Source organism: Crotalus tigris, unplaced genomic scaffold, assembly GCF_016545835.1.
Source record: "Crotalus tigris isolate CLP2741 ecotype Arizona unplaced genomic scaffold, ASM1654583v1 scf7180000017721.692284, whole genome shotgun sequence".
In the NCBI taxonomy this organism is placed as follows: domain Eukaryota; kingdom Metazoa; phylum Chordata; class Lepidosauria; order Squamata; family Viperidae; genus Crotalus; species Crotalus tigris.
This window is the reverse complement of record NW_024096590.1, coordinates 315689-342456: the sequence shown is the minus strand read 5'-3', so window position 1 is coordinate 342456 and position 26768 is coordinate 315689. Positions and strand designations below refer to the sequence as shown.

The window sequence follows — 26768 nt, the reverse complement described above, 5'->3', positions numbered from 1 at the left end:
TGGATCTCTGCAGAGCCTTCCCTCCCCTCCATTGGGTGGGATGGGAACTATGGGAGAGAGGGAGAGAGAAAGAGAGAGAGAGAGAGAGAGACTTGTTTATTTGCAGAATTTTGGGTAGGAAGCCTGTAAAGAGCTTGTTTCTGTGCTTCCTGTGTACATACATATATATTTTCCTTTTTTTTAAATAAGAAAAAAAAATCAGTTTATAACCAGTATCTAAAGAGCCATCTGCCCAGCAGCATCTCCCTCCCCCCTTATAGGGAAATTCCTTATTAACCGAAGGCAAACTATGGGCATTAATACAGGTGAGACAGTCAGAAATGTGTTTTCACCATTTAAAATATGACACGTGTTCTCCCCTGCTGCTGAACGAAACTTTGGAAGACTGCTGTACCCTTGAACTGAAGTTGACACGCGACAGGAGCAAACGTCAGAGGGTCTTGATGGAGAAGGCTCTCTCGACTGACAGTGTATTGTTCAGATCTTTTAGCGCACAATTGCACCACTTCCCTTCTCCAATTTCTAAACACACACACACACACACACACGCATTCCCCCCCCCATTATGCCCATAAAAGTGGCATCTAACCAACCACAGTTCACAGATGATCGATCAGACAATGCAGAGGGAATGTGTGTGCGTGGTCGAAGTCAGAAGAAGGACAAGGGGGGGGGTATTAAAATCAGGGTTAGCATGCAAAAGTGTCTTTTTTTTAAAAAAATGTGGCAAGATGAGAACCATGTTCTTGAGTGCAAAGCTGCTTCTGCAAAACCGATCTAAGCTATGACGGTTAGAAAACAGTAGGAGATAATGACAGATTATTAAAAGTAACTAAAGCTGTATATAAGATGACATTTGTGTAGAGAAGGGGGGAATTTTTATCATTTACAAAACCACTGGACGTTGTTTTAAAATAAAGGTTTGAGTTAAAGCCAGTATACATTTTTGTCTTTGGATTTTGTTTGTGTGTCTTTCCATTAATTGGAAAGCTGTAAAGATGTAAAAAAAATAAATAAATTTTAAAAGAATTGCTACAAAGGTTTAAAAGCTTGAGAGAGATTTTAAAGATGATAAAATGACTGAATATAATAGATTGTCAGGATTTTTTGGGATGACGGTTAGAGTTTAAGATAATTCTGTAGATTTTAGCTGATGAAGAAAAAGACTATACAATTTTTAATTTTTATATAAACTATAACCTGGTCTTGAAACTAAAAATTTTTTTAAAGTTCTCTGCCTGTATAACCGCATTTGACGCCTTGTCCCATACATCTGTTTACAGTTGCACATATTATATATATTAAGTTTTATCCCTTTTATGAACCCAAATAATCACTTTTTTAAAAATAAAGTGTGGACTTTGTGAGGAATAATATTTTGTGTTGGGGATTTTGTTACTTTGTGTGTGTGAGTTCTGTATAGCAAAGTTATCTTTCATAATGAAAGAACTGAAAACAAAATAGGCCAATTCCTTAAAAAGCATAAATAAAAGCAAAAAATCAAAAATCAAATCCCATTCTTGCTCCTGCTATGTTCTGTATTTGGTATAACTTTGAAATATATATAATTTGGGTTCAAAGATGAAAAAAAATAGTCTCACGATTGCTTTTCTGAGAAGACTGTAAATCAAGAGAGTTCTTTAAAATGTTAAATGACAAGTCTGATATTTTTTATACTTAATACGTGCTGATGGAAAATAGACTCACATCTGATGTTAAATGTTTATTTTCTTATTAGCTCTCTTTCAGTCAGTAGAGCACATCAAGACCAGGCCTGATTTGCCAATGAACATATATTTGAGGCAATATCTGAGTTACCTTTTTTGGTGGCCAGTCAGTGGATACACTTCCTGTTCTTTCCTACTATTTTGTGTAAAAAAAAAACCTTGGCTGGCCTGCTTGGCAATTGAATGAGAGCCACCATGAATGGTTTAATGTTTAATTTTAGTTTAATTTCTCTGCTGAGTTGCCAATGCCTAATCACCATCTGCTGTAAATTATCACTGCTGGATTAACTGACACTGCCCTTATTCCCTCTGCTCCTTTGTATAGAGTGCAGCAAGATTAGTAAGACTAATGCTTAAGGACAGGCAGGAAACTCATTTAAAATATAAATGTCCTTCAACCTCATCACTATAGCTCTCTTTGGTGATCACCTTTGAAATAATTTTCTGCATTTCTAGCACCATTTTCTTGTACAAAGTAGTTTTATCACAAGTACTTTTTGGGTGAGACAATTTAAGTTAGCTATGCAAAGAGCTCTTTAAAGCCAGACTAACCAGATGCACATGGATTAAGATTTGTGGAGTACTTGGTACTCTCTGAATTTGGGTGTTTGCTTGCAGAGGTTTAATTACCCAACTAGGTATGTTTTTAGTGTTAGAAAAAAGAGGGGTTTGCTCTCTGTTTATAACAGTAGCTTGCCCAGTCATGTTGGTGGGGCTGTTTTTTCTCCTTGGTAGTTCCTTGATTTGGCTGTTGTTTACTGTTTAATGGTTGCTGCTTGGGTGGGAAAGGAAGCAAGGGATTGTGAGACTGGCTGGGAAACTGACACAGAACATTGAAAATCAAAATCACATGACCGCATAGTATTGAAGCAGGCAGCTGCAGCTTTCCCAAATTTCATTCCCTTGAGAATCATGGGTTCTAGATTTTGAACACATTCTGTAAGCTAGCCATTTGAGTTACCTTGGTTCAAAAACTGTTGCCCTACAGTGCACCATTTCACCTGGTTAAAAATCATGATGAGAGTTTTAGTATATATATGCTTTGATAGTAGAGTGACATTTGCCTTCTCAATAGAACAGAGATCCCCAAGCTTTTGAGCCCCAGGGACCGGTTCCATGGAGAGAGGTTTTTCTGCAGACTGGAGAGGTCGTGGTTTCACGTACTGCCTGCACCCCACGGATGGGGCTTTGCTTGTTTGCATGGCATGGCCTGGTGCCGGTCCACGGACTGGGGGTTGGGGACCCCTGCAATAGAAGATTGCTAAGTTTGAACTGAGCAGATTTTTTTTTTATTCACTAAGCTAATTTGATCTTTTTTCCTGTAAAGGTAGAAGGGCTTCACATGAATGCAATTCTTGTCAAGATCAAGTAGGACTTTCTGAAATTGGACCCACTGAACTGACTTAAATATTTCTAAAAGCCCAAGGAAAAATAACAAATTCAATCAATAAGTAAGCAGTTATCCCTGGAGTAAATTCCTTCTAGTGGTACCCAATTATTTTCAAGAGCAAGTTTATCTGAGACCAAGGACTTCACCAAGTGGGCAAGATTACAGAGAAATTTGCAGAGATGAAGCCAGGACTCCAATCAGGGCCTGTCTCACAGGCACAGGAATCATCAAAGCTCTTTATACAACTCAGGGCATAATTTTCTGAATTCACCCAAGCAGGAAGAAATGCATTAATCAGGAATTGGCCCAAAGACATATCTCTGCTGTAACGTGTTTGCTGTGGGGCAGGTAAACAGTGATTGACCTATGATGGGGCTCTTGGATAATATGACCAGACCAATGACAGAACTAAGTTAAACACACTCCCAAGTTTACTGAGGATACAATCCTGAATAGAAGTTAACTGCCTGCTGTTGATAGTCAGGAGAGGCATGGTGGCAAAGATTAGTGGTGGAGCAGAAGATACTTTTCGAGGACCATTTAGTGGAGTCTGATGATTTATATAGAGGCAACCTTGATGGACAGGTGTCAATCTCTTTGACTTAGGCCAGTTAAAGGCAACCACGAGGAGTTGCCCAGTTACCTGACTACTTGAAGCAAGGATTCCTAATTTTTTTTGTTGTTGTTGTTGCCATCATACCTCGGTGTAATCTCAATGTACATCTGAATCCTACGGTAAACTTTCAACTGGGTGAAATGGGATGCCATCGGGCAAAACGTTTCGAACCAAGGTAGCTCATATGGACTAATTTACAGAATGCATCCAAAATCTGGTACCTACAACTCCCAGGGAATTGAAATTAGGCAGATTTTATAAGACATTCTTATGACATAAAAATATCATAAAACAGTTTTGACATAATGCAAAAGGTCATAAAACATTTCCTGTCCTAATATTTGACTGCGCTATAGTTCAACACGGGCTGTTTTCAAGGCAGATACATCTCTGAATGCATCTCAACTTTTTCCAGGGAAGAGAGTACATTAGGAGCGTTCGCTGTTGAAGGCATTGAGGAATGTGGTAAGGCAACAGTCCTCAACATTTGCAGTTCGGACGAGTGGCAGGGACGGGGGGGAGGGGATGATTTTGCACATGCGTGCGTACAAGTGGAGCTTTGTGCACTCACCTGCCACTTGTGCGGCCTGGTTCCCAACGTCTGGGTATTGGGGACCTCTGTGGTAAGGAAATAACTCTGAAACGAGGACCCACAGAACACAGGTTGACTAGAACCTCCCCAAAAATCTGAACACCAAAATGAACATAAATGAACAATGGAAAGAATACAACGAAGTTTTGGGAAAGATGGATTTATTGTGACAATGTGCAACTAAAAGGTTTCTCACAGAGGAACTGGAGGCTAAAACATATAAGGAACGGTTGCAGGAATTGGGTATGTCTAGTTTAATGAAGAGAAGGACGAGGGGGGACATGATAGCAGTGTTCCAATATCTCGGGCTGCCCCAAAGAAGAGGGAGTCAAGCTAGTCTCCAAAGCACCTGAAGGCAGGATAAGAAGCAACGGATGGAAACTAATCAAGGAGAGAAGCAACCTAGAACTAAGGAGAAACTTCCTGACAGTGAGAACAATTAACCAGTGGAACAACCTGTCTCCAGAAGCGGTTGTTCCATTGGTTAATTGTTCTAACTGTAGGAAGTTTCTCCTTAGTTCTAGGTTGCTTCTCTCCTTGAATGCTCCAACACTGGAAGTTTTTAAGAAGAGACTGGACAGCCATTTGTCTGACATGGTGTAGGGTTTCCTGCCTGAGCAGGGGGTTGGATTTGATGACCTCCAAGATCCCTTCCAACTTTATTATTATTATTATTATGGATCATCGCACAGTCAGCCAGATGTTCAGACTGGATTTGGCATTTTGTCTACCTATCAAGTCCTTACCCAGGACCTGGGACAGGCAGATGTGGATGTTTGATGGTATTACAGATATCGCAGGATAGAAGCAGTTCCTAGTAAGGCCGCCTTTTGCAATTGACTAATAGCAAATTTGTCAATGCCAATGGTGTTCAAGTGGTGCTCCAGTTGTTTTGGGATTGCACCCAAGGAGCCTATTATTATTGGTACTACCCTTGCTTGCTTTTGCCACAGTCTTTCTATTTCTATTTGTAGGTCTTTGTATTTTGTTATCTTCTCCAGTTCTTTCTCGTCTGTTCTGTTTTCTCCAAGCACTGCCACGTCCACTATCCAGACTTTTTTGTCTTTCTTATCGACAATTGCTAAATCCGGGGTGTTATGTTACAGGTGCTTGTCTGTTTGAATTCTGAAGTCCCAGAGCAGTTTAATTTTATCATTTTCTATGACTTTCTCTATTTTATGATCCCACCAGTTTTTGCTTACAGGCAAATGATATTTTTTGCAGATCTTCCAATGCACCATTGTTGCTACTTTGTCATGCCGCTGCTTGTAGTCAGTTTGTGCAATCTTCTTGCAACAGCTTACCAGGTGGTCCAGTTTCTTCAGCTTCTTTGCATAGGCGGTACTTACTGACTGCTGCTGCCTTCTCAATTTTGATTTTATATGCATTTGTCCTTAAGGCTTGGTCTTGTGCAGCCAGAATTAGTTGCTCGGTCTTTTTCTTCAATTTTCCTGCTCTTAGCCATTGCCAGGTCTTGTTAGTATCTGCTTTCCCAGCTATTTTTTTTAATGTACTGGCCATGTAGTGCTTTGTCTTCCCATGCCTCTATTCTGTTCTTCATTTGGTCTTTCTTGTAGGCCAATTTGGTCTCTCCAGTAGTCAGTAAGTCTTCCTGATATATTAATTTCAGTGCATCTTCATCATTGTCCTTCAGATATTCTTCCAAAGCCATTTTTTCTTCTTCAACCATTTGATGTACTTGTTGTTGTTGTTGTTGTTATTATTATTATTATTACACTCTCTTGGACTTTGTGGACATCTCCCCAGTAGAGGGACACTTCCATCATTTGGGAAACCCCCACTTAAAGCAATTCACCATAACAGTGACTGTCCGAAAGAGGCTATTGGTGTGGCTCTGATATAAATAGGAACTGATCATCCAAGGTCTGGTTTTGTACTTAGCAAAACATCAGAGAGAGAATCCCATTGGAGTATTGCAGAATGAGAGTGCTATAGCTTCGGTATGCTTTAGAGAAGCTGGTCCACTTCTCTTGGGGCCATAGATTCCTATTGATATAGGCTATTTGTGTGATGGGCCCTTGGTGTTCTCTGAGCTTGGCTGTTTTCTTGCAGACGTTTCATTACCAAAGTTAGGTAACATCATCAGTGCTGATGCAAGATATCAACCAAGCTCAGAGAATACCAACGATCCTTCATTTCAACCCCAAGTACAAATATTCTCTTTTATTGGGACTATGTTGTGTGGCAGTGGATGAAAGAGTCCCAAGATGTATTTCATCCACTGAAAGAGTGTGACTTCAGGTAGACAGATGCTACATCCAGATAATTGTTTAATGAAAGGAACTATAATGGACCTTAGGATTTAGCAAATTAATGTCCCTCATTGTTGAATGCTTTGTTTTGTTTTGTTGAATGTTGAAATTGTTGAATGTTTTGTTTCTGTGATTTGAGAAGTGTTAGCTGAGGTTAAAAACAGCAACACAAGGAGCCAGACATATTTTCTCTTTGGTTTAATTTTATTTATAAGCTGCTCTAATCAACTCAGAGCAGCATACATCCCAACTATTGTAAATCAGATTAAAAACATACAGTACACATTAGAGTAAAATAGCAATAATTACAATGCTTAAAACAGGACATAGGGACATATAAGCCAAAATTTAATTCAACTACCAAGCAAAAGACCATTTCTATCTCTGGAGAAAAGAGATTGTAGTAGTACTCCCACCTCCAAGGCCTGTATCTTTTGACAGTGTTCCTAAAAACCAGCAGGGAGGGAGCCATTTGGATATGTGGGCAAATACCATTCCAAAGTGGGGAGCAGTTAAGGAAGTATGTAATTGTTGCCGGGGCAAAATAAATGAGGAGAAATGTCATTCCCAAATGTATGAGCTAAAGGATGGGCAGAGATCATCAAAATGCTAAATAGCCAATCAGGAAGATTCTGCTCTTAAGATAGGCCAAGAGGAAACAAGAAAGAGCAGCTTTGTTCTGCCTTTTGCCTGCTTTCTCATGAAAAGGAGCAACTTTTCCAGAGGTGGTTCAAAGCAAGGCAGACATAAGCTTCCAATCGACAGGAATGTGGGCTTTTAAACCAGGAAAAATACAGGGACTAGTAGATTAGAATTTTACGGAAAATGATTTCACCAATGATGCCTTTGTTTTGGGGGTTAGGTTTTTATTCTATCTGTACGGGCTGAAAGAACACCAGTTGTGATGATCACTTAAAAATTATTATTTCCCCCCTGTGGGCTTTCAACCTTGATTTAGTGGCTGGGGAATTCTGGAAGTTGAGGTTCACATGTCTTAAAGTTGCCCAGTTTGAGAAACACTGATTTTCTAGATAATCCTATAAAAGTTTATCTAGTTGGGGAGGGTGCAAACATAATTTGGGAGAACCATCTCTGCTTATGAAAGCCAGAAGGTTAAAACCACCACACTTCAAACATCTACAGTGAGAGCGGAAAAGTATTTGATCCCCTGCTGATTTTGTATGTTTGCCCACTAACAAAGAAATGACCAGACTATAATTTTAATGGTAGGTTTATTTTAACAGCGAGAGACAAAATAACAAGAAAATCCAGAAAAACGCATTTCAAAAAAGTTACAAATTGATCTGCATTTTAATAAGTGAAAGAAATATTTGATCCCCTATCTATCAGTAAGATTTCTGGCTCCCAGGTGTCTCTTATACAGGTAATGAGCTGAGATTAGGGGCACTCTCTTAAAGGGAGTATTCCTAATCTCAGCTTGTTACCTGTATAAAAGACACCTGTCCACAGAAGCAATCAATCAGATTCCAAACTCTCCACCATAGCCAAGACCAAAGAGCTGTCCAAGGATGTCAGGGATAAGATTGTAGACCTAGACAAGGCTGGAATGGGCTACAAGACTATCACCAAGCAGCTTGATGAGAAGGTGACAACAGTTGGTGCGATTATTTGCAAATGGAAGAAACACAAAATAACTGTCAATCTCCCTCGGTCTGGGGCTCCATGCAAGATCTCACCTCATGGAGTTTCAATGATCATGAAAATGGTGAGGAATCAGCCCAGAACTACACTTGAGGATCTTGTCAATGATCTCTAGGTAGCTGGGACCATAGTCACCAAGAAAACAATTGGTAACACACTACGCCGTGAAGGATTGAAATCCTGCAGCCCCTGCAAGGTCCCCCTGCCCAAGAAAGCACATGTTCAGGCCCATCTGAAGCTTGCCAATGAACATCTGAATGATTCAGAGGAGAACTGGGTGAAAGTGTTGTGGTCAGACGAGACCAAAATCGAGTTCTTTGGCATCAATTCAACTCACTGTGTTTGGAGGAGGAGGAATGTTGCCTTATGATCCCAAGAACACCAATCCCACTGTCAAACATGGAGGTGGAAACATACTTTGGGGGTGTTTTTCTGCTAAGGGGACAGGACAACTTCACCGCATCAAAGGAACGATGAACAGGTACATGTACTGTCAAATCGTGAGTGAGAACCTCCTTCCTCAGCAGGGCATTGAAAATGGGTTGTGGATGGGTATTCCAGCATGGCAATGACTCAAAACACACAGCCAAGGCAACAAAAGAGGTCCTGGAGTGGCCTAGCCAGTCTCCAGACCTTAATCCCATAGAAAATCTGTGGAGGGAGCTGAAGGTTCGAGCTGCTTGAAACGTTAATGACTTGGAGAGGGTCTGCAAAGAGGAGTGGGACAAAATCCCTCCTGAGATGTGTGCAAACCTGGTGGCCAACTACAAGAAACATCTGACCTCTGTGATTGCCAGCAAGGGATTTGCCACCAAGTACTAAGTCGTGTTTTGTGAAGGGGTCAAATACTTATTTCACTCATTAAAATGCAAATCAATTTATAACTTTTTAGAAATGCATTTTTCTGGATTTTTGTTGATATTCTGTCTCTCGCTGTTAAAATAAACCTACCATTAAAATTACAGACTGATCATTTCTTTGTCAGTGGGCAAGCGTACAAAATCAGCAGGGGATTAAATATTCCCCCCTCACTGTATGTGTTCACTCAGTTGCGAGAGTATTCAAATAGAAGTCTTTAAACTTATCAAAGTTATATCATTCTGATTTGGTGATATTTGGGGGGGGGGGTGGCTCCAGGAAGCACAAGAGGGCTGCTCACTTCTATCTTAACTATTTTAGTGATAGAGACTCGGTATTCCTCTACTAAGTTCTATTAACTCTTTTATCTATATAGCTCTAGAAAACAGGACCTTCCAATAGCTGAAATGTGGTAATATAAATATTGATGGCCCAGTCTCATATAGGAGATTCTACTGTGCTTCCCCTCTTTTTATATGGAATATGCCTAAAAGGTACAAGTGGGAGGATTCCCTAGGCATCAAGTCATTTCCAATTACTTTTCTCTTTTGCCACAATAAATAAACAGTGTAATATTACCTGTAAACTGTCTAGAGTCACCTTATAGGGGAGATGGCTGGCATAAAAAAATTAATAAATAAAATAAATAAAAACCAATATCCCTGCACAGCTTGAGTTGGGGAGCTTGGAACTAATCTAGTCTCTATGGTGTGAGTTCAAGTATGCGTTTACTTTTTTATATTACCATAACATAATAGTAGCACACCTAATTCTTAGACTTGTAGCCCCATTGGATGTTTTTAGTCTTACACATTTATTGGCTATCTCCATAGTTAATGGTAAGGAATGACAGAGTACGGTCCCTTGTGGATTTTTGAAGCCAATTTAAAACCACCATTTTAATATTTAGTACAAAATTTTGATCAGAAAAAAAAATAGCTATAAAGTGTTTGCTGATAGCTATAAGCTTTCGTTTATTTTGACTGTCTTTCTTGCTCTAGAATAGATGGCTATTTGTAAATAGAGCGCTCATCTTGTACTTCAAACCAATCCCCTCAACTTAACATTGGATCACTTTCACAGATCACTTTCACTTTCACTGGATCACTTTCACAGATGTGTGAAGAAGCCTCACAAGAAATGAGATTCCTGTAGCTTGTCAACAAGCAGGTTAGAAATGTCTGCCCTATAAAAATAAGGACTTTTTTTTTTTTACAAGCTGGGGAACTATGATAGAAACTAACAACAAACAAGGTTCATACACAGATTGAATAAGTCATCTGGACGTATCATTATCTTTTTAGCTTTTAATGTTGACAATTTCATGGGGCTGGTATAAGCAGGGCTGATAAAAGAACAAAAGCAGTGCAGAACACTGACTGATCATATAATTTAATTTGCATCTTCCAACTTCAGTGTTGCATTACATTTTTCCTTTCTAACCAGAAGACCTATTTTAAAGGGGGGGGAGCAGAGGGACAGTGCAAGGGGGAGTACTCTATACTTTGCATTCAACTGGAATGAACAAAGTTATGCTAATATGTTCCTACCATGCAAGTATTTACAAAATATAGTATTTGCACAGCTTAGAACAGTAGGCATGAGACCTGTCACATACTTACAGTTCAAATTCATTTTCCTGAGTGGGGAAACTCTATAAATATAGCAGCACAACCACATTTGAAAAAGAGATGTTTTCAAACCAAAGAAAGGTGATCTTAAGCAACATGAGATCCCTTCCAGAAAGGGATTTCAGTCCCCCACTACAAATAGCAAAAGCAGGAGTTTTACACAGGAGAGCTAGAGAACTCATGTTCACATGACAATTCAACTATTGTTTCATTCCACCAGAGAATTCCACCCCTAGTGTAGACTAGCCGCAAGAAAAATGGCTTGGATTTCCTTGCCAGAAACACCAAAGGACGCTCCATACTGCCCAGTCATTTGAGCAGTGGCAGCTCGCCCTTCCTCACCCAGTGAAACCTGGTTCCAGAGAGTCCGGGGTGATGCAACCACAGCTTTGTCCACACTTTCTTGGAACTAGTTTTTCTTTGGAAGGATTAACGTCTCAGCAATGCCAAGATTCCTTCTGCTTCAGTACTGGTTGATACCAAAGAGACGGACCCCATGGAATAGGGGTAATTTGGGCAAGAGGACGCTCAGGAGCGAAGTGGTGTTGATTATGAAGTGCACGGGGTCGTATTTTGTATAAAAGCTGGTTAAAATGTAGCTGAAAGTAAGAAATATACATAATTAGTTACAGATATGAATCCGAGCTTCTCCACGTTTTTAGTTTTCCTTTAAGGAAAGATGATGGAAAGAATCATGCAATGCAGTCATTACAGGTAGCCCTTGTTTAAGGACTGCCTTGTTTAGTGACCACTTGCAGTTGTGAAGGTGACGAAAAAGTAACTATGCAAACAATCCTCCCTTCACAGGTCTGTAAAAGAAAAGCTGAAGTAAGGTCATAAGCACAGTCATGGTTTCACTTTGCGAAGACTCTGCTTAATGACCAAGTTCTTGGTCCCAACTGTGGGCATCAAACAAGGACTATGTTTTAAGAAAATGAAATTATTAGCAGCCCAGCATTTAGTTTATAGGCAATCAGCAAATACCTCTGAGCAAATAAAACCTTAGTAAATTCAATTAAAATGCTGTCTTTCCGTTGGTGGAAGTTTCAATCTGAGTAAAGAAATCCCAATGATAATATGGATTTTCCTACCAAAGGAACTGCTATTTCACATCAGGTGAGTGACTTGGGGGGGGGGGACATTTCATCTAACATCTAAAATCTGGATGAAAACATGCATCTACTCTGTGTAACAGTCAACTAGGTGCAGGTAGAATTGGAAATCTTTTTCAGCTACTCAGCCTATCAGATTACTCCGTATTACAGTACACTAGAGGGGGGGTTACTATCTATGGAAATTCTTATGTCTTTGAGCACCTGTTGCTATGACTGAGTAACTCAGAGTGTGAATGAATTCTAATTCTTATTGTTGCCCAGTAGTTTCTCTGACTAGGGGAGGGGTGTCAAACTCAATTTCACTGAGGGCCGCATCAGCATTGTGGTTGTCCACGTGGGGCCAGGTGGGTGTGGCCTACTGGGTGGGCGTGGATGGAATTGGTATGGCCTACTGGGTTGGTGTGGCCAGCTCTACATCGTTCACGTCAAGGGCGCCTGTGGGGGCCTGGGCAGAAATGGGACAGATCTGAGGGTCTCTGGCAGAAGGGGGTGGGACCGGGGCAAGCACCAAGGCACGGTCCATTTCTTCATTCCTCACAAAGGGTGACACTTCCCCAGCATGCACCCAGGGGGCGGGGCCGACACGGCAGGGGCTGATTCCTCGCTGTTTCCAGACGGCCTTGTGGAGCTAAGACTGAATGTGTTTCAGCATAGATGGCTACCACAAAATTGTACATTGGCTCCCGGCTGGCCTGGGCCAGGGCCAAGGCAGCGGGGGCCATTCCCTGTTTCCAGGATGGCTTCGCAGGCCACATGAAACCACTTCGCGGGCCGCATCCGGCCCCCGGGCCTTGTGTTTGACATGTATGGACTAGGCGAACAGGCCAATCGAAGGAGAGGCTTTGCTTAAAAGATTTCCAGCATTCGTATTGACTGTCCTCACATTCTTGAGGATAACTACAGATTTCTCCCAGGTAGTATGGAGCAGCAAACTTGGAACAGAGCCTAGGAGGAAACTCACTGAGACTACCTGCCATTCCAGAAATGGCAGGCAGCCTCGGTGAGTCAGAGAAGCTGAGCAGGGCACGCTTGTCTTGTTCTCCCTCTGCTCTCTGGGAGCAGGCAAAGAAACAGGCTGGTGAGGAGACAGAACTTCACAAGGTAAGTGACCTGCCGCAGCAGGATGGGAGGGGGCATTGTGGGGACCCCAGGAGAGGGAGAATGAGGTTTCTCAGTGGGTCAGGGGAGGTCTTGAATGGTCTGATGCATGTGGCCTGTTCCATCACTAGGCCTTCATGGCCTTCCCCACCCTGAGATAGCTCCTGTGCACTTAACAACCCACACATTCAGTTAGCGAATGCGTGGGCGAAAGGGAGTAATCACGGTCAAGTGATGTGATTCACTCCTACGAATCCTCGGGTTATGAATGTAATGAGCTGGCTCCATTACATTCGTAACCCGAGGACTACCTGTACAGCTATTCGTAACACCAGGACTACCTGGTGGCTGTATTATCACAAACATATCACTTTCTAGTTGCAATATATGAATTTCTACCATGAGAATAGATTGGTGTTTGGGGTAGAGCGCTATAACATCAGAAATAGTTAATTTGGATGTTTTTGAATTTACATCATTTAAACATCCCAAGACTGAGAAATGTGTGTCTGGAAAAGCACAAGGTATTCCGTTGATATAATCCTGGCGAAAACTAGTTTTTTTATTTAGAACAAAAGCCTTCTTTGATTCAACAAACCTAAGAAATTCAAAGTCATTTTCAAGTGTACATTCTTAACGAAGAGTTGAGAAGATAACAGCATTGAAATTCCAGTTGTACATGGCTGATAATCACTATGAGCTAAGGCTCCAATTTCAAATGAATATGGAGACCATGTTACATAACACGTGCTAATAGGGGGCTCAAATTCATACATATGCAAAATGTAAGAAATATTAAGATCCCTGGTGAGGCAGAGGTTAGAATGCAGTACTGCAAACTTTGTCCACAGCCTGGACTTCAATCCTGACAAGGCTTGAGGTTGACTCAGCCTTCCATCCTTCCAAGACTGGTAAAACGAGGACCCAGATTGTTGGGGGCAATATGCTGCCACTGTAAACCGCTCAGAGAGTGTTGTAAAGCACTATGGAGCAGCACTACGGAGCACTAAGTGCTAGTGCTATTAAGTATTAAAAATTAGTTAAATTAATAAAACAAATCAATTATAGCAGCAATTTTAATAGCAAGGCTGGACTGAGCAATATCTAACACTTACAGGATGATTGGGGAAATGCTTAAGAATTTGCGGGAGGATGTCCATTGTGTGCCATAGTCAATCTGCTCCCAGTGTGTGAGTAGGCGATCCTTGCCCTGATCAGATGTTTCGAAGGGAGTTCCTTTCACTGTATGGAGAAACCAATACATCACCTGGGAGGAACAAAAAAAAAAAAGGAGTGACAACTTTCTTTCTTTCTTTCTTTCTTTCTTTCTTTCTTTCTTTCTTTCTTTCTTTCTTTCTTTCTTTCTTTCTTTCTTTCTTTCTTTCTTTCTTTTTTTCGTAATTCTTAACTGTCCACCTCCCTTTCTTATTTTCCTGAAGAATACAACAAGAATCCTAACAACAATAATGATGCAAAATTACCTAGGGCAGGTGTCATGGTTCCGACAGACAGAGACAAATAAAGCAGAACTCCAAGGCTTGCAACTTCCTCAACGAACATGTTTATTGATACAAAGTATCAGCACATCAAAAATGAAACCAAGTCTGAATAGACACGTAACAATCTCCAATACAAAGTTAAGAAATCCCACCCCTGAAGCTATGCAAGCTACTACGTTCCCCAATACATCTTCTTGGGAGGCTTTTCACAAAACACCCAGCCTGCAGTCCCGGGAGCAGCTGATGACCTTGGTTCCCATGGGAGAAAATCTGTTTAGTCTAGCGAAGCATTTGGTAAACCCCCCTCCTTCCGTGCTACGTGTCAACCGAAAATGAGTAGGGAAAATGGCTGCAGCCATACTCGTTTTCAAAGTTAACAGCAGGACTATTTTAGAAAAAAATATTCCTAAATAAATTGTACAGTGAATGAAACCACAGTTGGATGGAATGTGGTCATTTGTGGTAGGCCTTATAGGAGGCTCCAAGATTAAAAGCTGTCTATTTGTATCCTAAAAGCTCAGAACATGGCCAATAACAAGATTAAAGAGTTTTGACTTACCAGGTTATGGATAACATTAGTTAGAGTCCAGACCACGGGGACACTGAAGAAGGGAATGCTAAGAAAGATGATATGGAGCACAGCCACAGAAATGCTGTAAGCTAACCAAATGCCTCGGCTGTTCATCACCCGTGTGTTGGGATTCATCTCACTGTGGGCTACTCCAACATTCATGCTGTTGAGAAAAGATACATTGGTGTATATATCTGTAGTCACCCATATGTTGGTATATGTGTTTGAATGCACATCAAAAAACAGAACAGGCCCTCTTTAAGCTTGGTAGTTTGGGATGGGGAGAACAAACCTGATTTGATGCCAAATCAAAATACTGTCTCAGAATCACTCAGTTAATCCTTGCACATACCCTAATTTCCTCATAACAATGGGGTACCACTAAGGCAAGCTGTTAAAATATTTGTACACTAGTTCACAATAATCTTTCACAATGTTCTTTTTTCACAGAAAAGGCAAGCAACCAGAGCCTTCACGTCACCAAGTCAGCCCATAGTAGTGATATAAAGCTGGATATCATCAGGATCACAATACCTTATCCCAGGCGTTTCCAATCTTGGCATCTTTATGATTTGTGGACCTCAACTCCCAGAATTCCATGGCTGTCTGGAGAATTCTGACAATTGAAGTCCACAGGTCTTAAAGTTGCCAAGGTTGGACACCCCTGCTTTATTCCATGCAGTAAGATGACCTCATCCAGCAGCCTCTTGTAGATATAAAACAGGAGTGGAAGACTGTGGGCTAGAACAGCGGCCCTCAGCCTTTTGGGCACCAGGGACCGATTCTGTGGCAAGAGGTTTTTCCGCAGACTGGAGGGGGTGTGGTTTTGTGTGCTGCCTGCATCCCACGGATGGGGCTTCGCTTGTTTGCATAGTCTGGTTTCTGGCATGCTGTGGCCGCTGCCTGTCCACAGACCAAGGATTGGGGACCCTGGGCTAGATCTCTCACCACTATCAACTCCAACTGGACAAACCCAGAGGAGGGAGTCACTTAATTTTATTATCAGAGCCATAACTGCGAGGCAGAACAAAACAAATGGTGACAGCAGTTTTTTGTTATTTGCTTAGCTTCCTGTTGCTGTGATAGTAAGGAGCAGCAACACAAATTCTTTCCACCCTGAATCTGCAGACCACAGTGACGATTCGGAGAAAATTATGCATCTCCCAGGGGATTTCATCATCATGGTTTCTTTGTAAAGAAAGACTACACACACACACACACACACAAACACCTAACTATAATGACTTCATTGCTGTTTTTCCAGCACAACTGCCTTCCTTTTTTTTTTTAATTACTGTGGCATTTTCCGTTTAAGGACTATTTTAATGGATATGAACAGCTCTGGAATTAAGAATGTTGCCGGAAAGCACAGACATTCCGGAGGTCGAGAAACCCAGAGCGTCTTGCAATGGTACGTTCAGTAGCCCTGATGATGTCACCTAGTTTTGGTAATGAAACGTCTGCAAGAAAACAAGCAAGCTCAGAGAGCACCCAGGACCCCTCACGTTCGCTTCTTATCTCAGCCTCCCTCCATCACAGGTTAAGACAACAGCTTGAGGTCAGCAGGCTGCAGCTTAGTAGCTCCGTCCCATCTCAAGGGCTGGAAGCTGGGAAAAGGGGAGGATATTCTACTCCGCTCAGGATGGTCCGTGTTTTGTTAGTTTAGAAAGCGCATTGAAAGCTTCCTTCTATCTAACACGGAGAGTAAAGCGGCGGACATTCTCGCTCCTCGTTCAGTCCCCTAAAAAGGATCTTTTTCTTCTTTTCTCACGGGGAGCCCCCAGTTCTGCTCCAGACCTCATCAGCTGCCTACCTGCCAGCTTCCGCGACGGCGCCCGCCGCTACTAAACAAGAAGAAAATCCCCAGCAGTCTCTTCTCCTCCGCCCGCAGATACAGCCCGGCCAGTTTTCTAACTCCCCCCCCCCCCTACTTCCTCCTCGCCAGTCAGCAAACGCTTTCTTCCTATTGGCGGTTTCCTTTTGCCACTCTTTATCCTCCTTCCGGTTCCTCGCCTCGGAACCAATGGTGAGGGGCGATGTTTGGAAGGTGCAGGGTTCCGAGTAAGAGCGCGGCTAGGATTGGGCAAAACTCGGAGAGGGTTGTCTGGGGGGGAGGGGTTTGCATCCTGGGCGTGGATTGTTGAGGGAGGCGAAGCTAAGATGGCAGCAGAGACAGTCGAGCTGCACAAGTTAAAGGTATTGAGGCCGGTCTGGGTGGAAGCGCGCCTTTCGTTTGTCCCGGAGAAGCAGCGCTCGGCCTTCTCCTCTCTCTCGACTGTAGGAGGGAGCTGCCTTCCGTTTGTGGGTGGGTTCGTGGACGGACTTCTTTGTCACCTTTCCGAGAGCGCGGGAAAGAGATGCTGTGATTTTCCTCACGCCGCGCGTCTGGAGTCGCCTCCCGCCCCGGACCTGATCTTGCCCGATGACCCTTCTCTTTCCACCGTTGTTCTTCTCTCCCCTTTTCAGAGAACGGCGCCCCTTCTTTTCTCACCTTTGTTTTCAGGAACTACAAACCGCCTGAAAGTGCTCCGTGTTGTTTTTTTGTCATCCTTTTTTTGCGGCTTATGCTCCAAGAGCTTGACTCGACAGTTGAACAAGTAAAGCTTTTTGTGATAAGAGTGTGGAAATTCAGGGTTACCTACTTGTCGGGCAGCTGTTAGCGTGAACTTATAAGAAAATCATTGTTTCATTACTGTGCTCTAATACCTTAAAACGATGGATCCAACTTGAGTTTCTTCCTTGACCCATGTGAATGTATTTTTGAAGAAATTCTTCGGTTTTCTTGGTTTCAGACTCCCAACTGATGCTTTTCTTTCAAGGTCAGGTTGATGTAAAAAATTGAGAGTCATCCTTAAATCTGCCTGCAGGAGTGCCACTCTACAGGCAGACCAGATCAGGAAAACAGCTCCACAGGAAAATTAAAGCTATACTTTATTGAAATAGGCTATAGTAACAGAACCTTGCCTATTTCGCTGAAGGTCATCTCTTTCACTTGTTAAAAGGAGGCTTTGGCCTGATTTTTAGATATTAATTTTATTTTTTATATGTCTGTAGGAAATCATGTATTTGATTAAGATTGCATCTTTTCTACTTTAACAGCTTGCAGAGTTGAAACAGGAATGTTTAGCCCGAGGATTGGAGGCAAAAGGAAACAAGCAAGATCTCATCAACAGACTCCAGGCATATTTAGAGCAGCATGGTAAGTTCCTTGCTGTTCTTTGTTAAGATCTTCCTTGGTTGAAGTGTACAGTATGTTAATTTGTAGCATAAGTAATCAGGTATTCTGTAGAAAAGATGGTTGTTACAGCAAGAAATGTTAATGTATTTACTTCTAGTGGAGGTGTCACAGGCCTACACCCACTCTTAATTCTTTTTTCCTAACTCCAGAATAGAAGTAATATCTTAGTTTCGTGAATAGTGGCATGAAGAGAGGAAGATGATGGTGACGGCTGCATTCTTAAGAATTAAGCTAATTGGGGATTGCTTGCTAGTATGACTAGAATCTGTGATAAATGCTTATTCTTCGGTAGGAAGAATTTTTTTCTTTATAGCTTAATCTTGGGATCTCCAGTCTGGTGCCTTTGACAGTTCTCTTGATGTTTTCAGGGTTCTGTGTTCTACCTGATATTTTTACTAATGTCATTGACTACACCACCATGTAGGTTTCCTAGCTGCTCAAGTATTGTTTTAATTTTAATGAATTGCACAGTGACTGCTTTTCACTAGGAGCTAAGTAAGCGCAGATAAAGTGGAGGCTAATGCATAGTAAGAAATATCCAGTAATGGGAATCCAGTCAAAGTACAAATATGTACATCAGCAATTTCCATAGACTCTTAACAATAATAAAAAGCCAGTTTGTTGGTGTTGGCCTAGCAACCAAGAAACTCTGAATTCTAATTCCATCTTAAACATAAAAGCCAGCTGGGTGACTTTGGGCCAGTCACTCTCTCTCTCAGCCCAACTCATCTCACAGGGTTATTGTGGGAAAAATAGGAGGAAGGAGTGTTATGTTTGTTCACTGCCTTGAATAATGAAGGCAGTGAACTTATGCAATTATAAAGGTGGGATAAGAATCTTATCAATAAAGGAACAGTTCCATAAATTGTGCTCTACAGACCAGATGTCTTTAGCTGTGATGACATTTTATAAACTGGCAATTCCTGGTCACTTGCTGCCAGACAGCAGTTGATGATACTGTAAGCTCAATTGATACTGGTCTTCATGTTTCTCACAAAGGATTTGTTCCTCTATACCAATTTGCTTTATTTTCTTTATTTATATGGTTGACATGCTGCCTTTTTTGCAAGAATTCAAAGTAACTTGCATAAAGACCACTCTTTAATTTTTCCCCACAATAACAGCCCTATGAGATAGGTTGAGCAGAGAGTGAATAAATGACCTAAAACCACTGGGTGAGCTGTGAGTAACAATGAACTTGAATCCTAATAGAGCTAATAGCACTATACCAGACATGTCAAACACAAGGCCCGGGGGCCGGATGTGGCCCTTGAAGTGGTTTCATGTGGCCTGCGAAGCCATTCTGGAAACAGTGAGGGAACAGCTCCCACTGCCTTGACTCTGGCCCAGGCCAGCCAGGAGCCAATGTACAATTTCGTGGTGGCCATCTTGGCACTTGCTCCGGTGGACCATGCCTTGGCACTTGCCCCAGCCCCACCCTCTTCTGCCATAGACCCTCAGATCTGTCCCACTCCTGCCCAGGCCCCCATAGGCACCCTTGACGCGAATGATATAGAACTGACCATGCCTACCCAGTAGCCACACCCACTCCATCTACGCCCACCCAGTAGGATGAACCCACTCTGGCCACACCCACCCAGCCCTCCCAGGGCAACCTCAATGCTGATGCGGCCCTCAGTGAAATTGAGTTTGACACCCCTGCTCTTTACTATTCTGTTAATAATCATTACTGCTTGTAGTCATATCTAACATATTGTAAATAGTAATTTTGAATATAGAGACAGACAGAAACCTTGCTTTGTAAACAAAATCATTGTTTTCTATGAGGACTAATTTCTTTTTCTTTATGAAAAGAGCCATCCATAGTCATCTTATTGGGGAGATGGGCAGCATAAAAAATTAATAAAAAGAGGAAAGAAGCTTTAGTCAGAAAATGAAATTCTTATTGAATTGAAGAGAACAGGAAACAAATTTGAGCAAAAAAAGTACAAGAAAAAATGGGATGCAATAAAGAATTTGCAGAGCCCTTTGACATAATTTGTAACCCATTTGATTTTCAGTTTTTTATTTATCTTTTAGATTTCTGCACCACAAGAAGCAGTATCTAACATCATAAAAACACATTCATAAACATTAACTTTATTAAGGCTTCAAAAGCACACTTATATCAGAAGAAAACTAATAGTACAGTACAAGTACTAATGTATCTAGGTAAAATTGCAAATATTTTTCCTGTGGTTTCTAAGTGGGGGAAAAAGTAATTATATTATTGAGAGGCAATATGACATTTAAGCAACTGAAAATTAAAGGTGAAGTGAAGAAAAATAAATGGACATTTATCCAGGGAAGATATGTGTGTGTGGAGGGGGGGGGTTGGTGTGTATGTATGTAGGGCAGATGAGCTGAATTTTTCAGAAAAGAACTGACCGAGATAATAAGTATATTCTAGGGTCATTGGCAAAAAACAAAAACAACCCCCCCCCAGATTCAGGTATCTGCTCATGGAAAATTTATATCATGTTTGAATTCTTAATTATGGGTAGTGGGTAGAGGGAACTAGGAAATTGCAGATAGTTTAACAACTGGACTAAGAAAATTGATCAAACAAAATTGTCAAGCATATTTAATAATACATTTTCCTGAAAAAAGAAGCAATATGATTGCTGCATGAAAGGATGGCTTAATTCAAAAGATATGGTGAGCTGACTCTGAATGTGTCATTTAAGTGAAACTGCACGCAGATTAAAAAATTAATGGGTTAAAAGAAGAATTTGCGATAAATTGCCACTATGTACAAACATCAAATATAAAATGTGAAAAATGTGATGTGTGAGGGCCTGAAACCTATGATGGAGAATGTAAATTAAAACACCAAGAGGAGTGGATCAGTGTAATAATGATGAATAAAATATGTGTTGTTACTTGCTTAACAACTGCCCTGTTTAGCAATCAATTGTTCAAAGTTACAGCAGCACTAAAAAACTAACTTTATGACTGGTCTTCACATTTATGACCGTCATAGTGTCCTGCAGTACCATAATTGAGATTTGGGTGTCTATGGAGATTCTCAGTCATCCAGATCATAGTTATCCCAAAGATGCTTTTTCATGAGGCAACTAGACTTTCTTGTTTTTCTTTGAAGATGTTTTGCTTCTCATCCAAGAAGCTTCTTCAGCTCTGACTGGATGGTGTCTTGTCCAGTTGCCTCGTGAAAAAGCATCTTTGGGATGAGATTTGGGTGCTTTGCAACCAGTGGGTGCTTATGAGTACAGTATAGCATTTTAAGGCCATGTGATTGCAATTTGCACACTTCACAACTGGTTTCTGAGAAGCTGTAAATAGAGAAGCTGGCAGTAAAATTGCAAGTCGCAATCATGTTATGTCTCACTTAACTACTGGTGACTTGCACAATGACTATGGCACTTATAATGGATAGCTAGTCCCAATTGTGGTAATCAAACAAGGACTATCTGTAGTGCTTACCTGTACACTTAACAATTGATAGGTTAGCAATTGTTCAAAGTTGGATGGACACCTCACACACACAAATTTATACCCTGGTGTGAAGTTCCAATGACTGCCATTCCAGCAATCATAGCACATATTGAATGCTTGGCAACTGGCCCACATTTAGAGACATTTATAGCATCCTGTGTGCATATGACTGCAATTTACAGGGTTTTCACCCCAAAATTGGCATTTATTTTTGGTTTTTGGCAAAAATGACTTATAGCAAATAATGGGTTTGCTTTATGACTGCAGAATTCACTTTGTGATCATGGCATTCATTTTACAATCACTTTGTTTGCTTAATGACCATTACAGTCATAAGTCAAGGGCTATATATATTTGTACTGGAATTAGAAACCAAGTACAGCTGTAATTATACAGAAAAACCTTTGATTCACAAACTTGGGGAACAAGAGGCAAACTTTCTGCCCAAACTCCCCCCCATATAATATATCCATTGCATCTAAAGTAGCTTGGATTAGGCAATTAAATATAATTTTACAATATCCACAGTTATGTCATAATGAAATCTTTGTATACACCATGTAAATGGACACAAATTACATCCTTGTGGAGTTAATAAGACATGGATTCAGATACTCTTACCCCCAATTAATGCATTAAATCAAGGTTTTATTGTATGTAGAGGAGCACAACAGTACTCTAACAAGAGAGACTAAGAATAAATAAAACAATAAAATGCCTGTTATTTTCAGCTCATTTCGTTCTTTTGAAATTATGGGAAGGAAACCTTCACCAGACCCAAGGGTAATGTGAAATAAAAAGCTTAGTTTAAGAACATGTCAGAGAAACTGGAGGAGTTTAGATTTTCCAGGACAAAAGACATTTGTGGCATGCTTGGAGATAGTTCATTCTCCAATTCTTCTTTTCAGTAGATGGGGCTATAAGACAGTGATCCAATCAATTCTTTAACCCTTATAGTATTTTTATGATTTCACTCTTAATAAACAAACTAAACATAAAATAATATTATATTATAGAAGAAAGACAAAGAAATAAAGGATAGTAGCAATTAAAACAGAAATCAGGAAAGTGACTAAGAAAGGTTATTGGCTAACATATGCATATACATATATACATGCATACATATTGATATACTAAACCAAAATACCATCTTTCTGATGCATTGGGCCTGCAGCTGTTCAGATTACCCAAGCACCATGAGTGACATGGATCTACGACTTCTGGAACCTTTAGTGTAGTCCCATCACACTGGGAGGAGGCCAGATTGGGAAAGTCAGCAAAATGCAGAATTACTAAATACGACACAAAAAGCAATACCAAAAACTGTAGGGAGCAATCAAAAAATGAATTTTCCAAAAGGATAAAAAAGCAGAAATGGTTACTCCATAATCTGGAAAATTATTCAATAAAAATGAAATGACAACAATTCGTAAAATGGGAAAAATCCTGAAAATTTAAATACATAGGCCTTTATGGAGGAAAAATTAATATACTTTAAAAAAACACAAATTAAAAAAATCTACATTAAATTACAATTATGTTCTTTATTTTGGAAGCAGTATTTATTTTAAGTAGTGTTAATGCAATTCAAAATCATAATACATTTTTCCATTCAACAAAGCACAGATTCTCATTTAGTGACAGCCTTGACCTTTTCAGGTTTGTAAAGCAAAGGAAAGCTGAAGTAAGATCATAAGTACAGTCGTAGTTTCACTTAGTGACTATTTCACTTAACAACTGAGTTGCCAGTCGCAATTGTGGTCACTAAATGAGGGCTACCTATATCTTTGTTATTACAGATTTACACAACAATAATATTTTATTGATTAGCCATTAGACCATATCAAAATGTAAACTGTAAAACACAGCTCAGTAATAAGGCCATAAGTTAGAAAATAGAGTAAAAGACATAAGTAAAGGAAAATGCAAATCATATTTCTTTGTCACCACCTAAAATTTTTAAATATACACAATCTCAGAATAGTTAAAATAAACATGGAGGATCTACTCATTATAATAGCTGTTGCAGAATACATTTTGCCTCATTATATTGCAACAACATAAAATTAAAGTTTTTGAAAAAATATAGCAAATTAATTCTTCAACTGAACAAATCCGAATGCTGAGATTAATCTTGGAGGGACATAAATATAATTCCAATCTACGTAGATACAGGCTGCTATCCTATCCCACTGGATTTATAGAATTTATTATTTCTTTTGTGGTTGTAAAGAGATCTCTAACCTCAAAGGGGATATCTAACATTGGATTGTTCTTCCATGGAGGGCTGAGTTTTGTTTTTACCATTTGGCAACAAATTCTGGCTAACTCTGGCACTGATTTGTCCCTATTAAAGTGCTGCCAAAGAAAAAAAATAGTCCTCCTTTTTGGTCTCCAATGCTGGCACCTGAGATTTAGGAATAATGATTTTTCTTCTTATAATTTGCATACAGTATAATTGAATCATTTGTATTCTAAAAGTGAGCATTAGTAAAAAAAACAACTGAATGAAGAACATGCCAGCTAAAAAAAACTTCTATACATTTACTTGTATATTTTAAACAATATGCCAAATGTGTTTCTCCTGTTACAGATCAGTTGCAAAATAGGTTTGGGTCATGTTTAATGCGACTATTTAATCTAATATATCTAGATTCATATACCACACCAAAGTATAACTTAATATAGTTTGGCCTAGTTCCCTTTCTCACATCTTAGTACAAGCCATAAAATATCTTAAGCATCAAACTGGTTTTGGCTTTTTTCAAACTAAAACTGAAAACTGTAATCAAATAGATTTGTTTTTAACTAAATAATACAGGAGTATGGTGGTTCACGTGGTTAGGACATAGGGCTGACAATTGGCAGGTTCGTGTTTGAGACCCGTTTGCTTTCGTGGTAGGGTGAGCTCCTGCAGGCTCAGCAGTTTGAAAGCAGGCAACCATGAGTAGCTAGATGGGTACCACTTCAGTGGGGATATGAAAGGAGCCCCAGCCAGGCATCCCCTGGGCAACGGTGATGATGCTGGCTAGTCCTTTCAATCCAGAAGCACCTCGGTACTTCCCGACATGAGAGTGAGCAAGCAAGCTAAATAATAGAATACCTTGCAGACATAAAGAAAATATGCCCTGGAATTCAAGAAGACTACATGGATACAATTATGTTGGTTTTTGGCAACACTATCCTTTGTTGCTGCATTGTTTTGGAATGTTTTTTGACTTCCCAGTGTGGCCTGCAGCCTCAATATTCCCTTTGGTACTGTGGTTTTCCACCCAAGCGCTATTTAGCTTCCAGGGCCAATCAGATAGGAAAATCATCTATGCACAGATAATTGACATTAAAAAAGCAGACCTTGTACTTGAGGGGAAAACTGTAGGGTGATAATGGTGAATTGACATTAAAAAGATGACTTCCAGCTTTTATTATTTATTTATAACTACTTTCCTTTTAAACTTTCATTTTTAAAAATGTCAAAGCCATCCATTGTATAATAAATATAAAATGTAGAAATAAAAAATGTTATACACAGTAAATCAGCTATCAGTGCAATTGTTGAAATGTTAGATGGGAACTGAAAAGAGAGTATTGGCCAAAAGATTTTTATTTAATGGTAGAAGCCCTAAACTGTACAGGTCTTCCTATGTACACAGTGTATAAATTAGTATTACAGTTCAATGTACTATTTCTACTTTGAGATGTTTTGGATAACTCTAAAAAGACAAATACATTAAAACAGAAAAATATTTTTAAATAAAGACAGAATAATTTAAACTTCTAGGCCAGGCCACAGGCTGTGGACCAGTATTGGTCTATGGTCTGTTAGGAACCGGACTGCGTAAGTGGCGGGTAAGTGAGTGATGGTTCATCTGCGCATGTGCAGGATTTAGGTTGCTCATGAAACCATTCCCCCCCCCCCCAATCCATGGAAAAATTGTGTTCCACAAAAACCAATTCCTGGTGCCAGAAAGGTTGGGACCACTGATCTAAGTTTCAATGTGTCTTTGATTTATAATCAAAACTATTTTAATTAATAACTTCAATTTCCCCTGAATTATTTAGCTGAGGAAGAGGCAAATGAAGAAGATGTTTTGGGAGAAGAAACAGAAGTAAGTCTATGTCATACTATTGTAGCATTAGTTCTTTAATCATGTAATGGTGGATATATTTGTGTAGGAATATTCTGTAAATGCTATATAATTTGTGTTAGCAGAATTCCTGTTCAGCAAGAATTTTTAATTTTGTTTCATTAACAAAATTTTACCTTCCATTTCTTCCATGCCTGAAAAGCATGATTAAGTGGTCTTTATATTATCCTTGAGTGAAGTAAATCTAGCCTGCAAATGTTAGAAATATTTTTATAACAAGTATTTAGAGGTTCATAGCAAAAAAGGGTCAATTTTTTGTTTTCATTTTCATTGCCATGTATTTTGAGAGTCAGCAAAGTCCTCAGAGTAGTCTGGCCCCAACAGTATAGTATCCTCCACTCAGTGTGACTGCAGGGTGCCACGTCAAAATTGTGACTGGCTGTAAGCTAAGGGCATATACTGGTCCAGTATCTGATTTTTTAAATGTAAAAGATGCTGTGCTTCAGTGATTAGATGGCCTCAACATTGGTATTCGAACATAGATCATTTTAACATTTATAAACATTGTGTTTACTAATCTAGGTGAAATGTTCATATATATTGCTAGTCCATGTATGATATGCCATGTGCTAAATAATAATATTTTAAATGATGTAATTATTTTTATGAATGTTATTTTTTACAAATGTGTAAGGAATCATAACAAAACAACAAAGCATTATTATAATTCATATAGTTTAGCCTTTTCTAGGCTATGTGGATTATAATAAGAAAACATTCTATAATACAGTATTCAGAACAGTACTGTTCACGTTGTCATGTTTAGCTCATCTGGTTAACAGGATATTTTTCAGTACAGTAGAAGATTCATTTATGCTAGAAACTGAATAGTTTATGTAACTTCAGTAACTGACTATAATGGGGAAAATGTTTATGGTTTTTTTTTTTCCAAATATA

The 26768-nt window shown here is 39.9% G+C and overlaps 2 protein-coding genes across 2 annotated transcripts in view; one reads left to right on the top strand and one right to left on the bottom strand.

Moving 5' to 3' along the window:
• Positions 1-10320: 10320 nt before the first annotated feature.
• ORMDL2 (ORMDL sphingolipid biosynthesis regulator 2) lies at positions 10321-16948 on the bottom strand. Its single transcript, XM_039338838.1, has 4 exons — positions 16846-16948; positions 15021-15195; positions 14078-14229; positions 10321-11348 (listed from the first exon to the last, which is right to left on the bottom strand). Exons 2-4 carry the CDS (start codon positions 15192-15194, stop codon positions 11213-11215), a joined length of 462 nt encoding a protein of 153 aa, XP_039194772.1. The 5' UTR covers position 15195; positions 16846-16948; the 3' UTR covers positions 10321-11212.
• A 192-nt stretch (positions 16949-17140) lies between these two features.
• The window catches only part of LOC120306146 (SAP domain containing ribonucleoprotein), a 69982-nt gene continuing 60354 nt past the window's right edge, over positions 17141-26768 (top strand). The window contains exons 1-3 of the mRNA XM_039338837.1: positions 17141-17228; positions 18132-18231; positions 25786-25832. Of these exons, the coding sequence (XP_039194771.1) occupies positions 17193-17228; positions 18132-18231; positions 25786-25832 (183 nt within the window). The 5' untranslated portion in view covers positions 17141-17192. The remainder of the gene's footprint in view (positions 17229-18131; positions 18232-25785; positions 25833-26768) is intronic.

Excerpts from the sequence above, each read along its gene's own strand:
- ORMDL2 (XM_039338838.1), bottom strand. The coding sequence starts at position 15,194 with ATGAATGTTGGAGTAGCCCACAGTGAGATGAATCCCAACACACGGGTG. Across the intron at positions 14,230-15,020 it reads CTAATGTTATCCATAACCTG|GTGATGTATTGGTTTCTCCA; the intron begins GTAAGTCAAAAC and ends TGTTCCTCCCAG. Across the intron at positions 11,349-14,077 it reads AGCATTTCCCCAATCATCCT|CTACATTTTAACCAGCTTTT; the intron begins GTAAGTGTTAGA and ends TCTTACTTTCAG.